This window comes from Haliotis rubra, unplaced genomic scaffold (assembly GCF_003918875.1).
Source record: "Haliotis rubra isolate DU_JTF1 unplaced genomic scaffold, ASM391887v1 Scf80, whole genome shotgun sequence".
NCBI lineage: Eukaryota > Metazoa > Mollusca > Gastropoda > Lepetellida > Haliotidae > Haliotis > Haliotis rubra.
In genome coordinates, this window is record NW_025767524.1 from 2,094,053 (window position 1) to 2,114,265 (window position 20,213).

General features: G+C 40.7%; 2 protein-coding genes across 2 annotated transcripts; one reads left to right on the forward strand and one right to left on the reverse strand.

Moving 5' to 3' along the window:
* Positions 1-275: 275 nt before the first annotated feature.
* On the forward strand, positions 276-2,252 carry LOC124261546. Its single transcript, XM_046695861.1, has 4 exons — positions 276-426; positions 676-895; positions 1,065-1,389; positions 2,107-2,252. Exons 1-4 carry the CDS (start codon positions 404-406, stop codon positions 2,250-2,252), a joined length of 714 nt encoding a protein of 237 aa, XP_046551817.1. The 5' UTR covers positions 276-403.
* Positions 2,253-7,366: 5,114 nt separating this feature from the next.
* Positions 7,367-15,082, reverse strand: LOC124261516 (maleylacetoacetate isomerase-like). Its single transcript, XM_046695836.1, has 8 exons — positions 15,030-15,082; positions 13,538-13,589; positions 12,492-12,559; positions 12,051-12,131; positions 10,812-10,889; positions 10,200-10,326; positions 9,041-9,143; positions 7,367-7,907 (listed from the first exon to the last, which is right to left on the reverse strand). Exons 1-8 carry the CDS (start codon positions 15,039-15,041, stop codon positions 7,778-7,780), a joined length of 651 nt encoding a protein of 216 aa, XP_046551792.1. The 5' UTR covers positions 15,042-15,082; the 3' UTR covers positions 7,367-7,777.
* Between the last annotated feature and the right edge of the window lie 5,131 nt (positions 15,083-20,213).

Below are 20,213 nucleotides of genomic sequence, written 5' to 3' on the forward strand. Positions count from 1 at the left end.
ATCACACCTTAGTGATTCTCATTCCTGGAGACACAGCGCTTGCGTCAAGTCACAGAAATACGTCTCTCTCTCTTTGAACTCTGAAGTTAACCCGTGAGTTAAAATTGGCTCCGGACTTGGTGAAAGTTGTATTCAAGCTGTACCATCTACCAGACTATGTTGAAAGATGTCTTAAAGACGAAGAAGGCAGAAGAAACGCTGTCAATGTTGCCCTCCTCGGCTCCATCCGCGAGCTCGGCCGGTGGAAACTTGAGAAACTTCTGACTGCCAAAGCTTCCTCTTCTGAAAGTGATGTGTGGGAGGTCAGAGCTGAACTTCCGGTGTCCTCGTCCTTTGAATGGTCGTGGCTGGTGGCTGATGACAAGAAAGTCCTCTTCTGGGATCCCGCACAGGACAGAAGGTAATGGAAATCCATTTTCAGCAATGGTATGTTTCGTTTGTTGAAATTTGAGAAACCCTTGATTTGCAGCGTCACGCAAATATACTTCCATTTTAGGCAAATGTTGTGAATAACTGGTGCCACCTATTCTTTTGCACTGACGTTTAAATTGAAGAAAGTCAAATGAAGCAAATACTTTTCATTGAATTTAATTTACACAAAATATCACTTTATAAAAGAGAGGTGACAAAGAGACAAACTGTTGTTTATTGGAATGAACATATCTGTTATTTCAGGACGCGACTGGCCTACCACGAAGGGGTGATGTATGCATCTTGGGGACGGGACCCCAACTATTTTGTATCCCAGACCTGCGCCCTGAAGCTGGAGACTCACTACTACTGTCAGGCAGGGGAAGCCCTCGCTGTTGTCGGCTCGGAGCCATGTCTTGGATCTTGGAAGTCCAAGAAAGCATTGATGGCTCACGAGTACCCAAAGAAATCTGGCCACTGGCGGGTAGGTACACTAGTGGAACATAACGTTTGTTGTAATGCATGGTGATTTAATTCAAACTAAGAGACCCAATAAATACAAATCGTTTTCGCAGAGAAAATTCACCCAAGTTTGAGTTAGAAACCTCCCGTAATGTTGTCACTATCATAATTCCTTACATATTCTACTTCAGGCAAATACTCTACTGGACGTCCACCGTGACTACCAGTGGAAGTGGGCGGTCGTCGACGTTAAGACGAGGAAGGTGAAGAGATGGGAGGAGTGTGCCAACAGATTCATCTCCACCAACTGCGAGCAGCTCTCCATCCGGGCACCCTGGAACACGCCATCGTTCACCTTGTCCCACTCCACCATCATCCAGGAGCAGACGATCGACATGGCCAAGGTGGCCAAGTTCTATGATGCCGTGGAGAACTGTGATGAACTTGTGACCTCGGAGATGAGTCACGTGACGTCTGGGTGGCAGTTACGACAAGAGACGAAGAAACCTTTTGTCAGTAAGTACAGCCTTTCATTTATTTTTCTGATAGTTCATAAAAAGAAGAGTTTGCAATTGGCAGTAATTTGCAGTTCAGAGTTAAATCCCTTGGGTTTGTGAGGATCTGCTGATCACGGGTTCAGATGCTAATGATCTTCAGCATCACACCTGTGTTGATCGGTTTTCAGTTCATTTAGTGAGTGAGTGAGTTTAGTTTTACGCCGCACTAAGCAATTAATATTCCAGCTATATGGCGGCGGTCTGTAAATAATCGAGTCAGGACCAGTCAATCCAATTATCAACAGCATGAGCATGGGTACCGATGACATGTTCGTCGCCTCTTACGACAAGCATGGGTTACTGAAGATTAATATTCGAACCTAGACCTTCACGGGCCTCAGTTCCTTTAGAACCAGAACAGTATTCAAAAGTATGATACAGATACAGGTGTAATTCCTGCACCATTGTTCCTCCCTGATGACGTTAACGCTTTGTGGCATAGCTCATATATTGTTTTATTCACTCACTCACTCAAAACGTGTTATAGAAAGAGCCAGAGCATTGTTTTGCAAGGGTGCGTAACAGTATGACGATCCTCCAGTTCTATCCGGACTGTCCTCTATCCACTCTGTCTATCTTGTCCGTTTAGATCGTATACTATTCTAGCACTGTCCCACAAGCTTCAATAAATATTATGTGTCCTATTTATAAATATAAAATATATATATTATTTCAGTAACGGAAACTGAGAAAATGGCAGCTTTGAAACCAAAGAAACAGCGAGAACAGAAGCCGAGAAGTCACAGGTCCTTTATCAGGAAGATTCCTGGACTAGTGTGTCACGTGACCAACTTCCTGAGTGACTGTTACTACTGGTTATAGTAGATGTGGCGTTGCTATGGATACTCAGCAGTGGACAAAGCCTGTATAAATTTTTAAATTGTAAATACACTCACATTATATATAGTTTCATAGAATCATCTTGTAAATATCACTAAAATTCGTTAAAATATATTGTTATCAATTAGAAAGCAAACTTACAAATTATGTTATTACAGTAACTGCTGAAGATGTAAATGAAAGTCTCATTTCATTTGTACATGTATCTATCAATTAAACACAATTAAAACTCATTCTCAATACATGCAATTGTGGTGTTCCTCGTCAGGCCTTTACCATATTGTTACTTATGGATTGTTCGAGATATGGTTTAATATAATGAGCGGTCTGAAAGATGGTACTGAAGAGCGGCGTAATTAATTAGTCATTCCTCTGAGATGTGCTGAAATGGAGATGCAAAGTTACAGATAGCCTGTCTGACATCTTCTGGACACAGTGTTTTCCCCCACAGGCCCTGGTGTCTTCGCGAGGATTAAATTTGTTTATAGAAATTTATGAAAATTTGAGATGACCCCCGACTCGAAATGCTTCACAGTACAATACATCATGACAAAGACGGACACTTCGGTGCACCACACCCGCCTGCTTTGCCGATCGCTACGCTACCATCGCATGCAATCGTTTAAAACTAAATGTTAACATAATCATGGATGATTGGCCTATCGAGCACCACTCATGACACCTACCAATTCTTTATTATTATTTCTGCAAGTCGATTGAAGCCCGATTTTGATTCTTAACTAAACGATCTTAACACAAATGGATGACGATGTGTCCGCACACAACGGGGGTGTGGTCGAAGCAAAAAACCCACCACACACACACACACACAATGGTATGAACATGGTAAAGACCCGTACAAGAACTACGTTTAACCAGGCGCCTTGCTGTTGTGTAGCTCACTTTAATGTATACACCTGGAACCTAATTAAGCACCCCCCCTATTTTCTGGATGATGAGAAACAAAACTTGCTGTAACTTTCTCACTATTCCAAAGATAGTGGAACCTTAGCTATTGTGAAACATACGATCTATTGGCAAATGAAAAACAAGATAATGATTCCAATTCGTGTTGTTTTAATAGCGTAACCAATGTGATTTGGTCACTATTGATTTTTGATGAAAATAGTCACTGAACAAGTATGGTCGTAGCATTGTCAATGGCTGACTATTACAAGAAATGATGCACAAGGAATGTCACATGCTAACATCTGATGGGTCTGGCATCAGTATCGGGTGTATCCCCCACGTGCTTGAATGACAGCTTGAATCCTCTCCTCATGCTACTGGTAAACCTTCTGATACGATCAAGTGGCAATTGCCGCCATTCTTCATGCAAAGCAGCTTCCAGCTGTGCAAGATTCTGTGAACGATGCGGCCTGGCGTTGTCGTCCATGAATATCGGGTGAGTAGCCAACGGATGGTTGTCAAAGTGAGGCACGACAACTGGATGAAGAATATCCCGGATGTACTGCTGACCATAAAGATGTCCTCGGACAGTCAACATTTGAAGTTTACAGTCGTGTGAAAGACAAACCCAGATCATAACCGATCCTCCACCATAAGGAACAGTAGGGTGGATATTCCTGGGCACGTAAGCAGTGTTTTTATGCCCCCACACTCTCATTCGACCATCTGTAACGTGGAGGAGGAACCTGCTCTCATCTGACCAGTGGACCCTCCTCCATGTCTTCAGGTTCCACTGCCGACGGGCCATACACCACTCCAGACGTCGTCTCTTAAGGAGATCAGACAGAGCAGGACGTTTGATGACTCTTCTGAACCTCATAACAAGTGCCCTAAGGCGATTTCTGAAGGTTCCGGTGGATAATTGTCTGTCTAACCACAGGCGCTTCAAACCCGAACTTGTGGCAAAGGGTTCTCGCCTTACCAGACGTGCCAGGCTGCGATCATCATGGGCTCTGTCTTCCTGGGTTGTCCAGGCCTTGAACGATCTCTCACATCTCCTGTCATCTGATGTTTCGGACAAGTCGGCTGATGACCGAGTGACTGTAGCCCAGTTGTCGTCCAATAGCTTTGAAGGACATGCCTGTTGCATGTATGCCTACAATTTGCCACCTTAGTGCTTCAGAAAGTCATCTCCTCGCCATTTCAGTATTCATTAATGGCGACAGTTACAAATTTGTCTGCTTTTATACCCATAAATTGCATATCAGAGAAACTGAATTTTGGGAAAAGTGTGGGTTGTATGCTTCACGTGCACAAGGGATGCGTTGTGACGAGTGCAAAGGAACTGAAACACCTTTTTAGACTACTAGAGATGTGTTGTAATACAGAGATATCATTCATGTTTAACGATGGTTAACAGTTGCTCTACTATCATGAAATATATCAGGGGGTGCTTAATTAAGTTCCAGGTGGATATATTTGGGGAGAAAGGTTACTTTGTAGAACAAAACCAGATTATTTTACATCATCACACAGTCTTGAAAGTTATAAGCATGGGTACACAATAACTGCTTGTATTTATTAAACACATGTATTTGATGGCCGAGTATTTAAACGTGTTTAAGGGCTGTAACCGAAAGTATCATCTATAAATAATATACATGGTAAACTAGCATTATGTATACATATCCTTGTATCTATCTGCCGAAATCGCTTTATTAGATCATGCATGTGAGTGAGTTTAGCTTTACGCCGCACTCAGCAATATTCCAGCTATATGGCGGCGGTCTGAAAATAATCGAGTCTGGATCAGACAACCCAGTGATCAACAGCATGAGCATCGATCTGCGTAATCGGGAACCGATGACATGTGTCAACCAAGTCAGCGAGCCTGAGCACCCGATCCCGTTAGTCGCCTCTTACGAGATCATGCACGTAGCAAAAGGGACCCGGGCTGAGACTAGTATACCCTCACCAATATAATGTCGAACAGTATATAGGCATGCGCTTAATTATAGTCACACTATATACTGTGAAACATATTTTTGTGGTGGGTGTGAACAGTATCTGTAAGTATGGTTATACATTGCTCACTATTATACTGAAACCCCAGACCAAAAATAAGGGTGGCGATGTAGCCTAGTGGTTAAAACATTCGTTGTCACAATGAAAACTCGGGTTCGATTCCCCACATTGGGTACAATGTGTGATTCCCATTTCTGGTGTCCCCCCACCGTGATATTGCTTGAATGTTGCTTAAAGTCGTTATCCGTAAAGTCATATGCTTTATTATTGAGTGCGTGAGTGAGTTTAGTTTTACGCTGCCCTCAGCAACATTCCAGCTACATAGCGGCGGTCTGTAAATAATAGAGTCTGGACCAGACAGTCCAGTGATCAACAGCATGAGCATCGATCTGCCCAAATGGGAACCGATGACAAGTGTCAAACAAGTCAGCAAGGCTCACCACCCAATCCCATGACAAGCACGGGTTACTGAAGATCAGTTCTAACCCCTCACCGGTCGCTTTATTATTGACTAACCAACTTCTAGAATGCCATCAAGCAATTGGCGCACTGTACAATAAGGTCATGAAGAGTCAGCCCCTCCATCATCCAGCTACCCAGCTGTTACTGTTGTACACCAGTCCAGCTAGCATTATGCCTTGAGTGAATGGACAAAATGTTGCACTAATGTACAGCTGTAAAATCATGTCAGGCCAACGAACACAACCGGGGTTGGGCTTGGCTAGTACGATTGTGGTACATCCAGTGACTTTCACATGGGAAATGTATTCCTGTACCTATCTTGAGTAATATATCTGCAAAGGTGTTTCAGGACTCCAACTTCATGTGGTTTGTTTGTTGTATAACACCGCAACATCCCAGCTATATAATAATATAAAAATTATCGTAAATAATCGAGTCTGGACTACATAATCCAGTGATCAACATCATGAGCATCGATCTACGCAATTGGGATACGGTGACCTGGGAACCAAGTCAGCGAGCCTAACCACCCAATCCCGTTAGTCACCGACAAGCATGAGTTGCTGGAGATCAATTCTAACCCGCATCTTCACAGGTCCCAACTTCAAATGAGTGATGAAAGTGTAAGACGTCAAAATGAAAGTGTAAGAGAGTACTCTGTCCGGTCTGTGACTTGGTAGAATGCAGGTCATTATACAATACCAAACACTACAAATCTATGCTCGTAATATTAATCAGTGGATTGTCTGGACTTCATTACTTACAGGATGCTAAATCTACCTATTTATCTTGCAATGATCCACTCCACTCAAGAATTCCACACTTTGGCATGATGGAGAATCAACTTAAGTAAAACAATAAAGATGAAAAGATATATTTTATTTCATTGTGCGTAGGAACATAGCTGCCATCATATATAACCCTTGTAATACTGCAAGAACCACTGTCTTCAACCTTCCATGATTGTCAATAGTATTCAATATCATCAAGATGTCAACTAATAATTACATACACTAAAACCTTAATACTTTGTGAAGACAAGTTCATAAACTTAACAGATCTTGTAAGGCAAAACATGTGCAAGTATTTCCAATAATATCAGCATAATGTCAGTTTGACGCAGGAGTAAAGCCCAAAATATAGCCAACAACCTTGTACCTCCACCAATATATGTTAGGACAGATATTCACATTTGTAGACATCACACAATAAACAAAATCATTTAGAATCATTACAGACTTAAGCTGAAGTTTTCAAAACTCTACCACAGCCTTATGTCATTATTTGATAACTAAAACCGTTATTAGTTCCTACTAGTGGTGGTCCGATTAATTGAAATAATCAAAGATTGGTCCCAATGACTAAACGACCAAGCAATCGATCATGTTTTCTCATAATCGAACACAAACAATTCTGGAACACTTGTTTGCATTAACAATATTTTTCACAAGGTTGGTTTTGTCTGTTACATTTCATAAACATTACAAGCTCGTTCCAAGTCAGGATTGAATTTATCTTAAAGACTCCAGGAAATTTATGTTCCTAACATACTAGTCATCCTTTAAAGGTGTTACATTTGCACATGCATTTTGCAGAATTTGCAAAAAGACTCATAAGAACTACATGTTTATTCTTTGTTTTTTGTGCCGTAACAAACATAACCAGAAAAATTTGATAAATGATGCTGACCAATTATTTTCGATGATTGATCGGTTGTAATGAACCAATCATCTATTATGAGATTTTATCCAATTCCCAACACTAGTTACTACCCAAGCACTATTTTGCAATGTGTACTCAAAAAGGCAAAACATTACATCACTGTGAAAAGATCTGAAATTCCCAATCCTTTACAGGTCTGTATGAAAACCAGCCACATGAGCACCAGGCACTGAAGCACTTTTCTGTTGAATATGAGAACAAGGGAATATGTAATGAATATGATATTCATTATACCATAATGAACACCATTTTCCGAAATTTTGCAACTGAAAAACAAGGAAGAGTATTTAGACACACTTTCTTATATCTAAAAAGGTCAAAAGGCTTTCAGAGATTTGACTCCATGATGCTGTTCACAGGCTGCTATATAGTACAATGTCAGATCGACCTCATTGTTTCCTCTCTGCCTCCGGTGTGTCAGGCTGGTTGTGAGCATCAGCAACCTTGAAGGCAGGCAGCTGCATCAGTTCTGCATGAATCCTTGAGATGGTTGGATAACGACTCATATCAGCCTTGAACCTGTAACATTGGGGGGAGTGTAAAGCTGGGCCCTTCTCTGACCTAACCTTGAAACTAACTGATTATCATGGTGCCCCATTCATTAAGCTACCCATCTTTTTAACATCTGTCAAGTTAGCAAATTATTACACCGCTTTAAGCAATATTACAACAATGTTTAGTGAGTGAGTGAGTGAGTTAATATTTAACGTCACATCGGCAATATCGCAGCCATATTGTGACAAAAACAATTTATACAATAAAAAGTGAAATAAGAACATTTAACATTGAAATGGAATATATGTACATTATAAAAACCTGTCGACGAAGGACAGTAAAACAACTAGAATATCACAATTACAACTAAAACTAGTGTGGAGAGTTAAAACTGATAGCACTATTTGGACAATACAATATAAAAACAGGCTATAGATCGCCAACACCAGAAGGTAGAATACCATAAAATTTAGGTTTAACACTGAACCGTTTAAGTTATATGAGAGCATAAGCAAGTCCCAAGTGACATCAGTAGAAGAACACTGAACTTTGGGGATAATTACAAGACCAGAGAAGCAAATGATAATAATCATTTAAACCCATCATCAGCTGAAGTTGACATGGATTTGTTACCAACTGCACAGCCTTGAACAAGTGTATCACCTGCTCCCCTCCTTGAACATACAGTGGTGAAGAGTCAACCCTTCCATCATCAAGTTACACACCTGTTAGCAAAGTACACCTGAGGGATGAGACACAGTTCAGGTAGAGTCCCCCCTTGTCCCATCACCTAGCAACCCATATGCAGGAAAACCAAGTTCTATGGATAGTCAACGAGTGCAACGTTTTGGTTTAGATACTAACACCGTTATCATCACTTGCTTGATAATGGTGTTAGTACTTACAACCGAAATGTCGCACTCATTGCAATAAAGAAGTTGACTATCCATAAAACTTGGTTTTCCTTCACCAATACAACTTCTGAAATGCCTCTCAAAGAGGTAACCCATATGCAGGTATTGTTCCCCTTTGGAACGATACACAGGTCAAACTCAATCCCCAACTCATTCTACACACACCTACACACCTCTTAATGATCCACGGAAAAGACACAGGTCAGTCAGTGTCACTCCCACCCTCACCCTCTCGTTACCCACCTGTTAGCGTTATACACCTGTGGTACCAAACACAGGTCAGGTAGAGTGACCTGGTCCCCCACACTGTACTTTCCTGCTGTTTCCGTGACAACCTGCTCGAAAGCTGAAACAATTTGATAGCATGTTTTAACTTCTACTTGATGGCAGAGGTGGAAATAACCCATTGCCCGACGCCCCAGTTCAGTGTTTTTTTCTGTCGGGGCAAGCAAATTTGTATATCACACTGTACCGGTGTCCAGTTGACTTTCCAATGTTTATTATGTTGTTTATTTAAAAAATCAAGAAAATCGGCCAGTATAGTGGAAAAATTATCAGGGCAAGTGATTTTACATGTGCCACTGTACCGGAGTACACTAGCAATTTTAAAGTTATTTCCACCCCTGGATGGTCTTACTATATTATAATGAATAACTCTGAACTCTTGGATTCATGAAAAGGATGACATTTTTACTGCATAGAGAATAAAGGGGCATAACTCCAGAAATAACAAGAGAAATTTAAGAGCCCATCTGTTCTTATACAGTTCCTTATCTACAATGAACAAAGACATAATCAGGCACTTATGAGGTCCTGCGTGACAGGTACTCACTGTACTGATGTACATGTACTCATAAGAGCAAGTAAACATTTGGACACAGCTAGCTCACAATACATTTCACTAACCATCTAAATACCTATATTCTGTTTAAAGATGTCGAATTATGTCCTTTTATGGGTTGTTTTTTCATATTATGGGTTATCTTTTTTTCATATTCAAACAGAGGCATCACTGGAAAGAAGAAAAATTGTTTTACACAAGGTCCTGATAACTCCTGATAACTTGAAACTGTGCGCTTTAGTGATCACATGCTGCTGTCAAAAGCCGCCATCACATGCATTCATTTAGACTAATGCTTAGTCTCTGAATATATATAATTTTGATAGTAACAAACAAGCCCATTTAAATTGAAAAGGAGGCCCAGGGAGACCACAGATGCAGATGTTAACAGACCCTGAACCTGAGGAAATCTAGACTTGCTTTATTTAGGGCTTTAGCACTGCAGAGAGGGCTTGGCAGTAGGGAAAATAATGTGGTTCAGGGACTGTGAGACAGACTAGCATTCATTCAACAAATGTTTGATGGAAATGCTCAAACTATCTCCAAAGCAATGGGTTTTACCGTCAAAGCCTTTCTCAATCCACCTTTTTGACCATTCCATCTTCTTGTCATCGCCGATTGCCTGCAGCACTTCAAGATTCTGCAGTGGCTGTATCCCACAATTCACTATTTCCGCAAGCGCTCTTGCCTAGGAGTCAAACATCTGTATAATATCTTACAACAATCGGCATTTCACATCAAACGCAAGCCAATTTTTTCGTGTAAGACCCATAGGTTGCAAAGCTTTATATTTAGATAGTATTGAGTGCTTGCCCAACCGTTTTAGCAACAATCATGTGTAAGCCCGGGCTTTTTACTATAACGGTCGCTACGCCTCTGAAAGGGGTGATGACAGTTTTGAGTACATTGTCTTTATGTGAACAGTAAAATAATTTCTTAATCTAGATCATAAACCTTAAATGGCCTTATCTAACTGGCCTTGACATGCAATTAGATATCTCAGTATGTGACAGATATTCATATCGTTTAAGTTTGTTTTTGTTACTGTATTGCTTTCAAAATCATGATACGCTGAAATAATTTAGCTCACTCACTCACTCACCCACTCATCTCAGTATGTACTCACAATCAACAAATACTTAGAAGTCAAATCAAGCACCAAAGCTTCCTAACCTTGTGTCTCAAGACAGGGTCATCAGGTAGCAGTTTCACATCGGGTCTGGTCTCATTCAGGTATTCAATGATAGGTAACTGAAATTGTCATTAAGGCTTTATTAGAAACTGCACATATACTATTATTAGAAACTGCACATATACTATACTATTCATAATCATAACTGTACTCCACACACAATGGTTAATTTCATGGATTCTGTGAATTATGAGATCATCCAAAACACAACTTATTCCAAGAATGTTATTGAGAAGCTGATCAGATGAGAAATAGGAGAGGTAACAAAGTACAGTAGCTACTGAAGAAGACACAAAGTTGGGCTTCACTTATCGGAAATCAAACTGTGATCTCAAGCATGACAGGTTTTCCGCTTGTCATACTGAAGACCCAGGTTCGATTCCCTACATGGGTACAATGTGTGAAGCCCATTTCTGGTGTCCCCCACCGTGATATTGCTGGAATATTGCTAAAAGCGGCGTAAACTAAACTCACTCACACACTACCAGTCCATGAATTCACATTCAAAGTGAACACTATTAGTGACATACCAGTGTTTTATGTACATTTGTAGTTTAACTACATTTAATTACAGAACAGCTAGCCTTTCTGTATATCTGCATACCTGTATCCAAATTGTGAAAGTTCTATGATGAAGGTTGTTTACAACAGGAACTACATTGTATTTGTGGGTAGCATAAATTAGCATTCATGTAAAATGTCCTTGTATTTCAAACACACTTGATGATAATGTGTGCAAGAGAATGTGAGGGAAAAGGAATAAACATATATAATACTGTTCAAGTCATGGCTCTCTCTGTTTAGACATGAGAGTAATGACTGACAGTGATGACAACAGTTTATTACCCATATGGGAAAGAGGACACAGGGTAGTAGTTTTCCTGTAATCCCTCCGGAGGTTACACCTTTTGGTGAATGTTGAGTGGCTGTTTCAGAAAATATAACAGCCAATCAACGCATAGGGATATGGAGATTCCTTATTGAGAATGCTGATTTCATTTTAGCGTTTTTTAGAGCAAGAACTGATATGTGTTAAAAAACAAAACAATAACAAACTTGTGACAGGGAATGACCGATTATGTTTCCAAAGTTATATTAATTACGTAATTCTTGAGCCTATCATTCCCTGTCATTCGTTAGTTATTTTCTAAGTAATTCACTGACCATCAGAAGTCTAGAAGCAATGTTTCACTAATGGCCGAAAGGCTGATGGTACTCACTGACTGGAAGAGAGTTTGTCCGTCAATAAGTAGACAGGGGAGCTGTTCCATAGGATTCAACTTCTTGTAACCCTCTGTATGCTGAAATATGAAGGCAGTCAAGGTAAAGGTTATTCCTGTTATGATACACTATCAAAGGCACTGTTCTAGACTGAAAATTGTAAAAGTGTAAGTACAGTTCACAGTTTAGTGCAAAGCTGGAATAAACAGATATGGCAGCTACCATCATTTACAAAATATGTCGACTTAATTACAAGCATTGGGTTGTCGTGACCTATTCTGATCTGGCCACATTCAACAAAGCAATCGAAGAAATCATAATAGATACTGACTGACGACATACTACGATCACTTTGTCTCGGGCCTTGGTTTATTCTGACCTGGAAACAATAAGGGTGTAAACCAGTATCTGACAATAAGAAGTCATCACAAAAATCCCACCTGTTGGCCTCCATCCTTGACCAGATGCACAATATTACTCTCATAGTCAATGCCTTTCAAGGCCAAAGCTGAAAGCATGAAAAATTTCACATTTAGTGAACTGGATTTGATCAAAATTGGAGAAAAATTAATTGAATCAACCTACACTATGGCTAACATCCTCCACATAAATGTAGCTGGAAGCCCTGGTTTTTTAGCACAGGATCGGGGTTAACATAAGGATACCGTTTTTTAAGTAGGAAACAATTTAAATTGTATTTGGTACTATGGATTAACATTTAACATCGAACAATGGTGTACAATTAAATATGATTTATGTACTTTTTTCAGTAACTTAATTTCAAATCACATTTCATAACCTAGGAATATGTTATAGAAGTTTTTGTTCTGCTGTTGCAGAAAGAATTCTGAAAAGCTTTTGTGCTGCTGTGTTATTTTAGGGAATCAGGGGAACAGAATGAGACTGAATGATCAAATTTATCATTGAGATTTATGGGATGCAAACTTTATGGGGAATGTGGCTTTGTAAACTGTTGCTATTCTTATTTAAACAGTGTGCATATATTCCATAGTTCGGGGCTTTCTGATGCATGGTTTTCATATATACGCTGTTTTAACATTTACAGTTTCATAATCACAAAGGCTGTTCCTAGTCTGAGGTGAGTCACTTATCTATCTGATTACAAACCTCCAGTGTCAGTGTAGCTACTTCTAATACTTAGTATGGCAGACAGTACAAATTAATCATAAATGCAGTGGGATAGTTAGCAGGCAGCTATTCAGGAAACATTTAGCATTATGAACAAACCATGACACACCATGTTTTCATATGAAAGTGTTCTAGATGCCATATATTGATTTTACTCTGTGCAATGCCCTAATTAGTTTTATAATAATGATACTGCACTGACTCAAACAATATTTCACTCTCTCTGTCTCTGTAGAAAAGTGTTTTGTTCAGTCCTTCACATATCGCAATGTATAAATCAATGGATATCTACTCTATGAAATTGAATTTATTAATACGTTTTCTAATTAAGCCTGACCTATTCTGACTCTCCAAGCACAACTACTCCTCCAATATGTGTACAGGACTGGCTGAAAAACAGAAAAAAAAGCCATTATATTTCAAATGTTATGGCACATAAATTAATCCTATTCACAATAACGTTTTCTATTCCATGAAATAGTTATGCATATATATACTATATGCATACACTAACCATTAGGATCATAAAAGGTTGTTTCCCTCCAAAGAAGTGTCCTGCAGAGCAGTGGGGCGTGAGTAAAGCAGTGATACAGCGAGACAGTGGGTGCGCTATAGAGGGATAACTGTTCCGCGGTGGGCCTCCATTGGTTCATGTTCTGCGCCCTGTAGTCTGTCTGACAGTCCGTGAACCACATTATTTTCCCTACTGCCTAGCACTAAATGAAGCAAGTCTTGATTTCCCCAGGTTCCTCACTGGGGTCTCTTTTTCAATTAAATGGGTTTATTCAAATGTTACTTATTACTATCAATATTATCATGTGTTATCTATGTGGTTGGTAGAGCTGAAGGGGTCGTTGTCAGCACAGGTACTACAGATACGTACACAGGTACGTTTCTGTATACAGATATGTACCCTAAACAAAGTCAAAATACAGAAACGTACCCTGGTACCCTAAAAGGCGGACGAGTCCATATCCCGCAATCCAAAACCGAAACCGCATGTAGTTATTCCCGTTCAACTGATTGCGAGTGGTATTCAAATGTATCCAAAATATCCGTTACTGTGTACTCTCATTACTTACGTAACGCAATCAAATGTATCTAATACAACAGCATGACAGTTCCGATCAAGAATACGACACAAGGGGAATGGAATCGTCCTAGGGTACGTTTCTGTATTCTCATTATGGCCAGGGTACATATCTGTATAAAGAAACGTACCTGGGGTACATATTTGTAGTACCCTAGTCTTGACTGTATAGGACCGCATCGTGGCTCTGGGCTACCGTGGACAACGACCCCTTCAGTGCCGGTAGACTGACTGACTGACTGAGTTTAGTTTTACGCCGCTTTTAGCAATATTCCAGCAATATCACGGCGGGGAACACCAGAAATGGGCTTAACATATTGTGCCCATGTGGGGAATCGAACCCGGGTCTTCGGCGTGACGAGCCAACGCTTGAACCACTTGGCTACCCCACCGCCGGCATTCCAGCCACGCATTCATTGGCAAACACGTGTACTACGGCAAAACATGACAGTATCATATGTTACAGAACTTGGCTCTGAAGTCACTACCACTGTGATGTTGAGAGGCAATAGTCACACTCCACTTAATAGAGACATTCCGGTACAAATGCCATACACTGGTTTGCGAGGCTTGTATTGCAATCTGGACTAAAAAACGAACAAGTGACATTTAGGTGCATCAAGTAATATCTGGTTACCATATAAGGGCCCATATAAGTATATCAACCTCCTCCTATACATGCCATCGCTGAACACAGACATGTGCCTAAAACATTGTAAATACTTGACACGAGGCTCACCTTGGCTGCCATGTTGCTTTTAGACGGAGCTCGGTTGCATGCCCAATCTATAAATAGTAGACATTCTGGGGCGATTTTCTACACGGCGCTTTCACAGATTCGCTGAATCTGTGTACACAGTGAGTGAGTGAGTGAGTTTAGATTCACTCCAGCAATATCACGGCGGGGAACACCAGCGATGGGCTCCACATATTGTATCCATATGGGGAATCGAACCCTGGTCTTCGGTGCTCGCGAGCAAACGATGTAAACACAAGGCTACCTCACCGCCCAGTATGTGGATGTAAACTCAACTCTAAGACTTATAAACGCTCGACAATAACAGTTCAAAAACACTCAGCAAGCCTCGGAGTATAAACCTCTATTGACTCGAGTTATATTTGACCATAACAAAATATTTAATAAGTATTTTTGAATTAAGAATGTAAATACAATAAAAAGGAGCCCAGGGACTTTCTTCATTTTCAGAAGCTGTGGAAATTAGACTTGCCACATTTTCTAGACTTGCGTTTACATTACATCACACCATGCTGTTATCATGGCATAGAATTATGTGCAATTTATCAAGTCGAACAGATGTAGCAAATTCCCCTTTGAGTCACTTTATAAAATATAGATATCACTAGCTACCTATCTAAAACATACAGATGTTATAATGTGAGCGAGTATGTATAGTCTTACGCCGCTTTTCGCGATGTTCCCGCAAAATCACACCAAGGACACGAAAAACATGCATCACACATTTCACTAAATATAAGTAAATGTACAGCAATTATCACGCGAATTACCGTGAAGTAGGCGAGTGTTTGCGTGTTTCACAGACCGAGACTAACAACTAGTCTCTGAAATGAACATATTTTACAGAAAATACAATTTTTTGAATTAAGAATGTAAATACAATAAAAAGGAGCCCAGGGACTTTCTTCATTTTCAGAAGCTGTGGAAATTAGACTTGCCACATTTTCTAGACTTGCGTGGGCTTTCTTGGATATATTTGCTTCAGGGTCTGTACGACAGACTATCACCGTGACGTCGGTTTATGTATGTATCTGGTTAAAGTTTACATTCGTGTGGTAGTATCGAGTCTAGGTGTCACATTAACAGCACACGTGTCGAGGTTTTCACTTATTTGTATCGTTTACCATAAACTGGAGACTGGTGGTTGACTGCAATTTCATAAATTGTGTTAATTGGGAAAAGGTGGCAATGGAAACGTACAGACAAACGGGACTTGTATGTGGTTTGGACTTTGGCCTGATACTTCCAAATCCACTGACACTGTGTTGTGACGCAATGCAGCTTACCAGCATTTTGAGGATATTATGTTTACATTTCAAACTTTTGCCTAACACTGCCCTTCAGGTGATGTTCTAGCCTACCAGGGGCAACGTCATATTTGGGACTACACTCAGTAAAGCACATTTTGGGGCTGAGTCCCAAACATCAGATTACTGTTAGGCATTGTATGAAACTCCCCAACAATTCAGTCAGACCACAGGGCTGGCTAGATGTAAAACTTGTCATCCCTGACCAAAATTTACCTGACCCTTTTTTTACCCATTAATGCCAAGCGCCATGCAGGTAGGGAACAACAAATACCGTATTTTAACGTCTTTTGATATGACGCTGCCGGGGATCGAACCCGCGACCTTGCGCTCTCCGGGCGGACGTTCTAACCACTACACCACTAAGGTGGTTAGATTGCTTCTAGATAACATACTGTGGCTTTTAGACATCTTGTAGTCCAACGAGGTATGTATACCAGTGAAGATCCGGATTAGAATTGGCCTTCAGCAACCCATGCGTGTGGTAAGAGGCTCGCTGACTTGGTTGACACATGTCATAGTATCCCAATTACGTAGATCGATGCTCATAATGTTGATCACTGGATTATCTGTTCAAGGCTCAATTATTAACAGACTGCAGACACATTGCTGGAATATTGATGAGTGCGGCACTAAAAAAAAACCCAGCAAACTCGAGGTCCGTTGGACCAGAAGTTTACATTGTGACTGAACAGGAATTAAGACAATGTTTCTATCTGGGACGCGTGGTTAATTAAACTGAACGCAGCTTCATAACAATATTTCATTAATTCATTGCGTTTCTGTCTACTATGTGAGAGAATTCCATGGCACAGATAGCAGATGTTTTCCACATTAGTAACACCCAAAATGCCAACGACTAGCTTTGTTTGTTTGTTGTTTAACGCCGCACTCCGGTATATGGCGGCGGTCTGTAAATGATCGAATTTGGACCAGACAATCCAATGATCAACATCGTCAGCATCGATTTACATAATTGGGATACCATGACATGCATGTGTCAACCAAGTCAGCGAGACTTCCCGATCCCTTTAGTCGCCTCTTTCAACAAGCCTGGGTTGCTGAAGATCAATTCTGACCTGGATCTTCTCGGGTTACCAACCATTTGCGTATCCTGGCATAACCAGGCATAATTCGACAGAACGAGGTACGACACGTATCTAACAGCACTGGGCTGTGTCCTATAGATATCTATGGTGATACTACGTCAATTCACTAAATCTATATGTGAAATTTGAAAACAATCCATTCGAAGTTAAAGCGCTGGCTTGTCACGCCGAAGATCCGGGATCGATTCCCCACATGGGTACAATGCGTGAAGCCCATTTCTGGTGTCCCCTGCCGTGATATTGCTGGAATATTCCTAAAAGCGGCGTAAAACCATACCCACTCACTCTGGCTGATGGACAGATGGAACTCCTTGGTACAGTTATAGATCCGACCAACCTTTCTTGGTCAGAGGTATAACAATCTGTCCAAGGACACATCATGGACTGTAGCCACAAATTCACCACTGACAAGCAGGGATACTCAGCTGTAGAGAAACCCATTGGCACTATTATAGAACACCTGGTGTTACTCTATTTTGATTAAATGCTCAGCTTGACTTACTTGACTCAATCCTCTTTACTCACTGAGGATCATAGGGCCCCAACAGTTGTCCTCTATGCTTGCCGGTCAGTGGCTATGCTTTTGGTAACCTCCCATGCAGGTTCAGCCGTTTTCCCTTAGTTCCCTATCCAGGCTTCGTCTCCAGGTCTGTTTTGGACGTCCTCTTTTCCACTTGCCTTGTGGGTTCCAGTCAGCGCTTGTCTGGTGATATTTCCAATCCAACGCCACGTTTGTCGCTTGATCTGAGCAGAGACAGGGTCTTGGTTTGCTGCTTCCCATAAGTCCGGGTTGGAGACTGTATCGAACCACTTGATGTGGAGGATCTGTCAGAGACACTCGTTGATTAAAGTCTGTATTGTGATGGAGCTGATCATGGTTACTCTCCATGTTTCCGATCCATAAAGCAGGACAGAACGAACATTTGAGGTGAAGATCCGGAGCTTGGTTTTCAAGGATAGGACAGTGCCTTTCCAGATCGGGCTTAATATGATGAAAGCATATTGGGCTTTTCTTATCCTGGCCTTGATGTCCTCGCCTGTACCACCAGTTGCGCTGATTCTGCTCCCAGCTACTAGGTAGGTGATGTCTTCAATCACTTGTCCGTGTATCTGTAATGGATCTTGCTGTTTGTTTTGGGCCCTCAGAACTTTCGTCTTATCTCTGTTTCTCTTGAGGCCGACTCGGCTTGAGACAGTTCCCTGTGCATCCACCTTGTCTTGCTCCTGCAAGGAGCGCGAGGTCGTCTGCAAAGTCTAGGTCCTCAAGTCTACTGGTGAGAGTCCACTGTATGCCTTTCCCAGTGTCAGCATAGGCTTCCCTTGTGACCCAGTCAAGAATAGTAGAGGTGATATCAGGCAAACTTGTCTAACTCCTTGGAATTGGAAAATTTTCCATCATGGACAAAATTGCATGAAAAACCATTGTACAGTTGCTTGATTATGTTGACCGTCATTTTGGGGACCCCATAGTGTTGTAGGATGTTCCATATGGACTTCCTGTCCACACGAACGCCTTTACAAAGTCGATGAAACAGACATAGAGAGGAGGCTGCCATTCAATCGTTTGTTCAACGATCATCCTGAAAGTAGCTATCTGGTCTGTACATGATCTTTCTTTCCTGAACCGTGCTTGCTCTTCTCTCAATCTCTTGTCGATGGCAATCTTCAAGCGTTCCAGTATGATTCTTGTGAGGACTTTACTAGGTATAGACAACAGAGTGATGCCTCTCCGCTTTCCACAGAGTGATGTATTTCTGCTTTTGGGCAGCTTAACAAGAAGACCTTTCTTCCAGTCTGTTGGGATTTCTTTGTTGGTCCATATAAGGTTGAGGAGAGCATGCAGCTGATCTACTATTGCTTCTCCCTTGCCATTCTTCAGACTCTTTAAGTCCTTTCAGATTTCCGTCTTTATAATGTCCCCAGTGTTGATCTCCAAGGGGTCCTCTGGGTCGAGCTCTGGTGGGTTCTGTGGTACACCACAAATGCTCACCTCAGTGATAAAAAATGTGTTTTTTCATCTTATCAAGTTCTAAACACAACGCAAAGACTTTGTGTATTGACATAGTATTGTTTTATTGCAAACTTGGCAAAACACCTCCAAGACAATAAGCAGCATTAACGAATTAATCTCAAACACATACTTTACAGATAACATGAACACATATTGGAAATAATACTTATAAAGGCCCAAACAAAATAATGACATTACACCAGTCCATTGATTGAATCAATCTAGACGCCATTGCTAATCTTTTCAAAATTGAGATCACTCAAGCACCTTCTTCATATTTCATAACCAAATCAGACTTTACATGATGAAATCACAAACACGTAAATGAAGGCCTAGCAAGTTAAATATACATGAACTTTATTTTCGCACAATATTTACACTTCAATGGGTGCTACTAAAAATCAGTTCATTTTTAAAGATGTCAATGTCAATGAGATTTTATATGTTCTGAAATGTAGGTACTGCATGTATGATTAAAGAGGAAAACATACAGTTACTGTACATTGTTGTAAATCATCTCTAATAATTGCAAGTATCAGAAACAGAATATTCACTTAGCTTGTAAGTTGAAGCCAGCTATCTTTTAGACACTGACCATGTACTGATCAAACAGCCAGTTTCAACAGACCTCATTGCCAGTTGGAAAGTACAACATTGCTTGGAATTTTTTCTACTGAGGTATTTGGCCATGTTTTTATTTTACTGTCTAAGTTCACTATTCAAAATCAATATCAGCTGT

Bases quoted from the DNA above. Each gene is read 5' to 3' on its own strand.
- LOC124261546 (XM_046695861.1), top strand. From the start codon at position 404: ATGGAAATCCATTTTCAGCAATG. The intron at 427-675 runs GTATGTTTCGTT...CTGTTATTTCAG, and splicing joins GAAATCCATTTTCAGCAATG to GACGCGACTGGCCTACCACG. The intron at 1,390-2,106 runs GTAAGTACAGCC...ATATTATTTCAG, and splicing joins GACGAAGAAACCTTTTGTCA to TAACGGAAACTGAGAAAATG.
- LOC124261516 (XM_046695836.1), bottom strand. The intron at 10,327-10,811 runs GTTAGGAAGCTT...TTTGACTCCTAG, and splicing joins ACCCTGTCTTGAGACACAAG to GCAAGAGCGCTTGCGGAAAT. The intron at 7,908-9,040 runs GTGGGTAACGAG...CCAATGTTACAG, and splicing joins CAGGTGTATAACGCTAACAG to GTTCAAGGCTGATATGAGTC.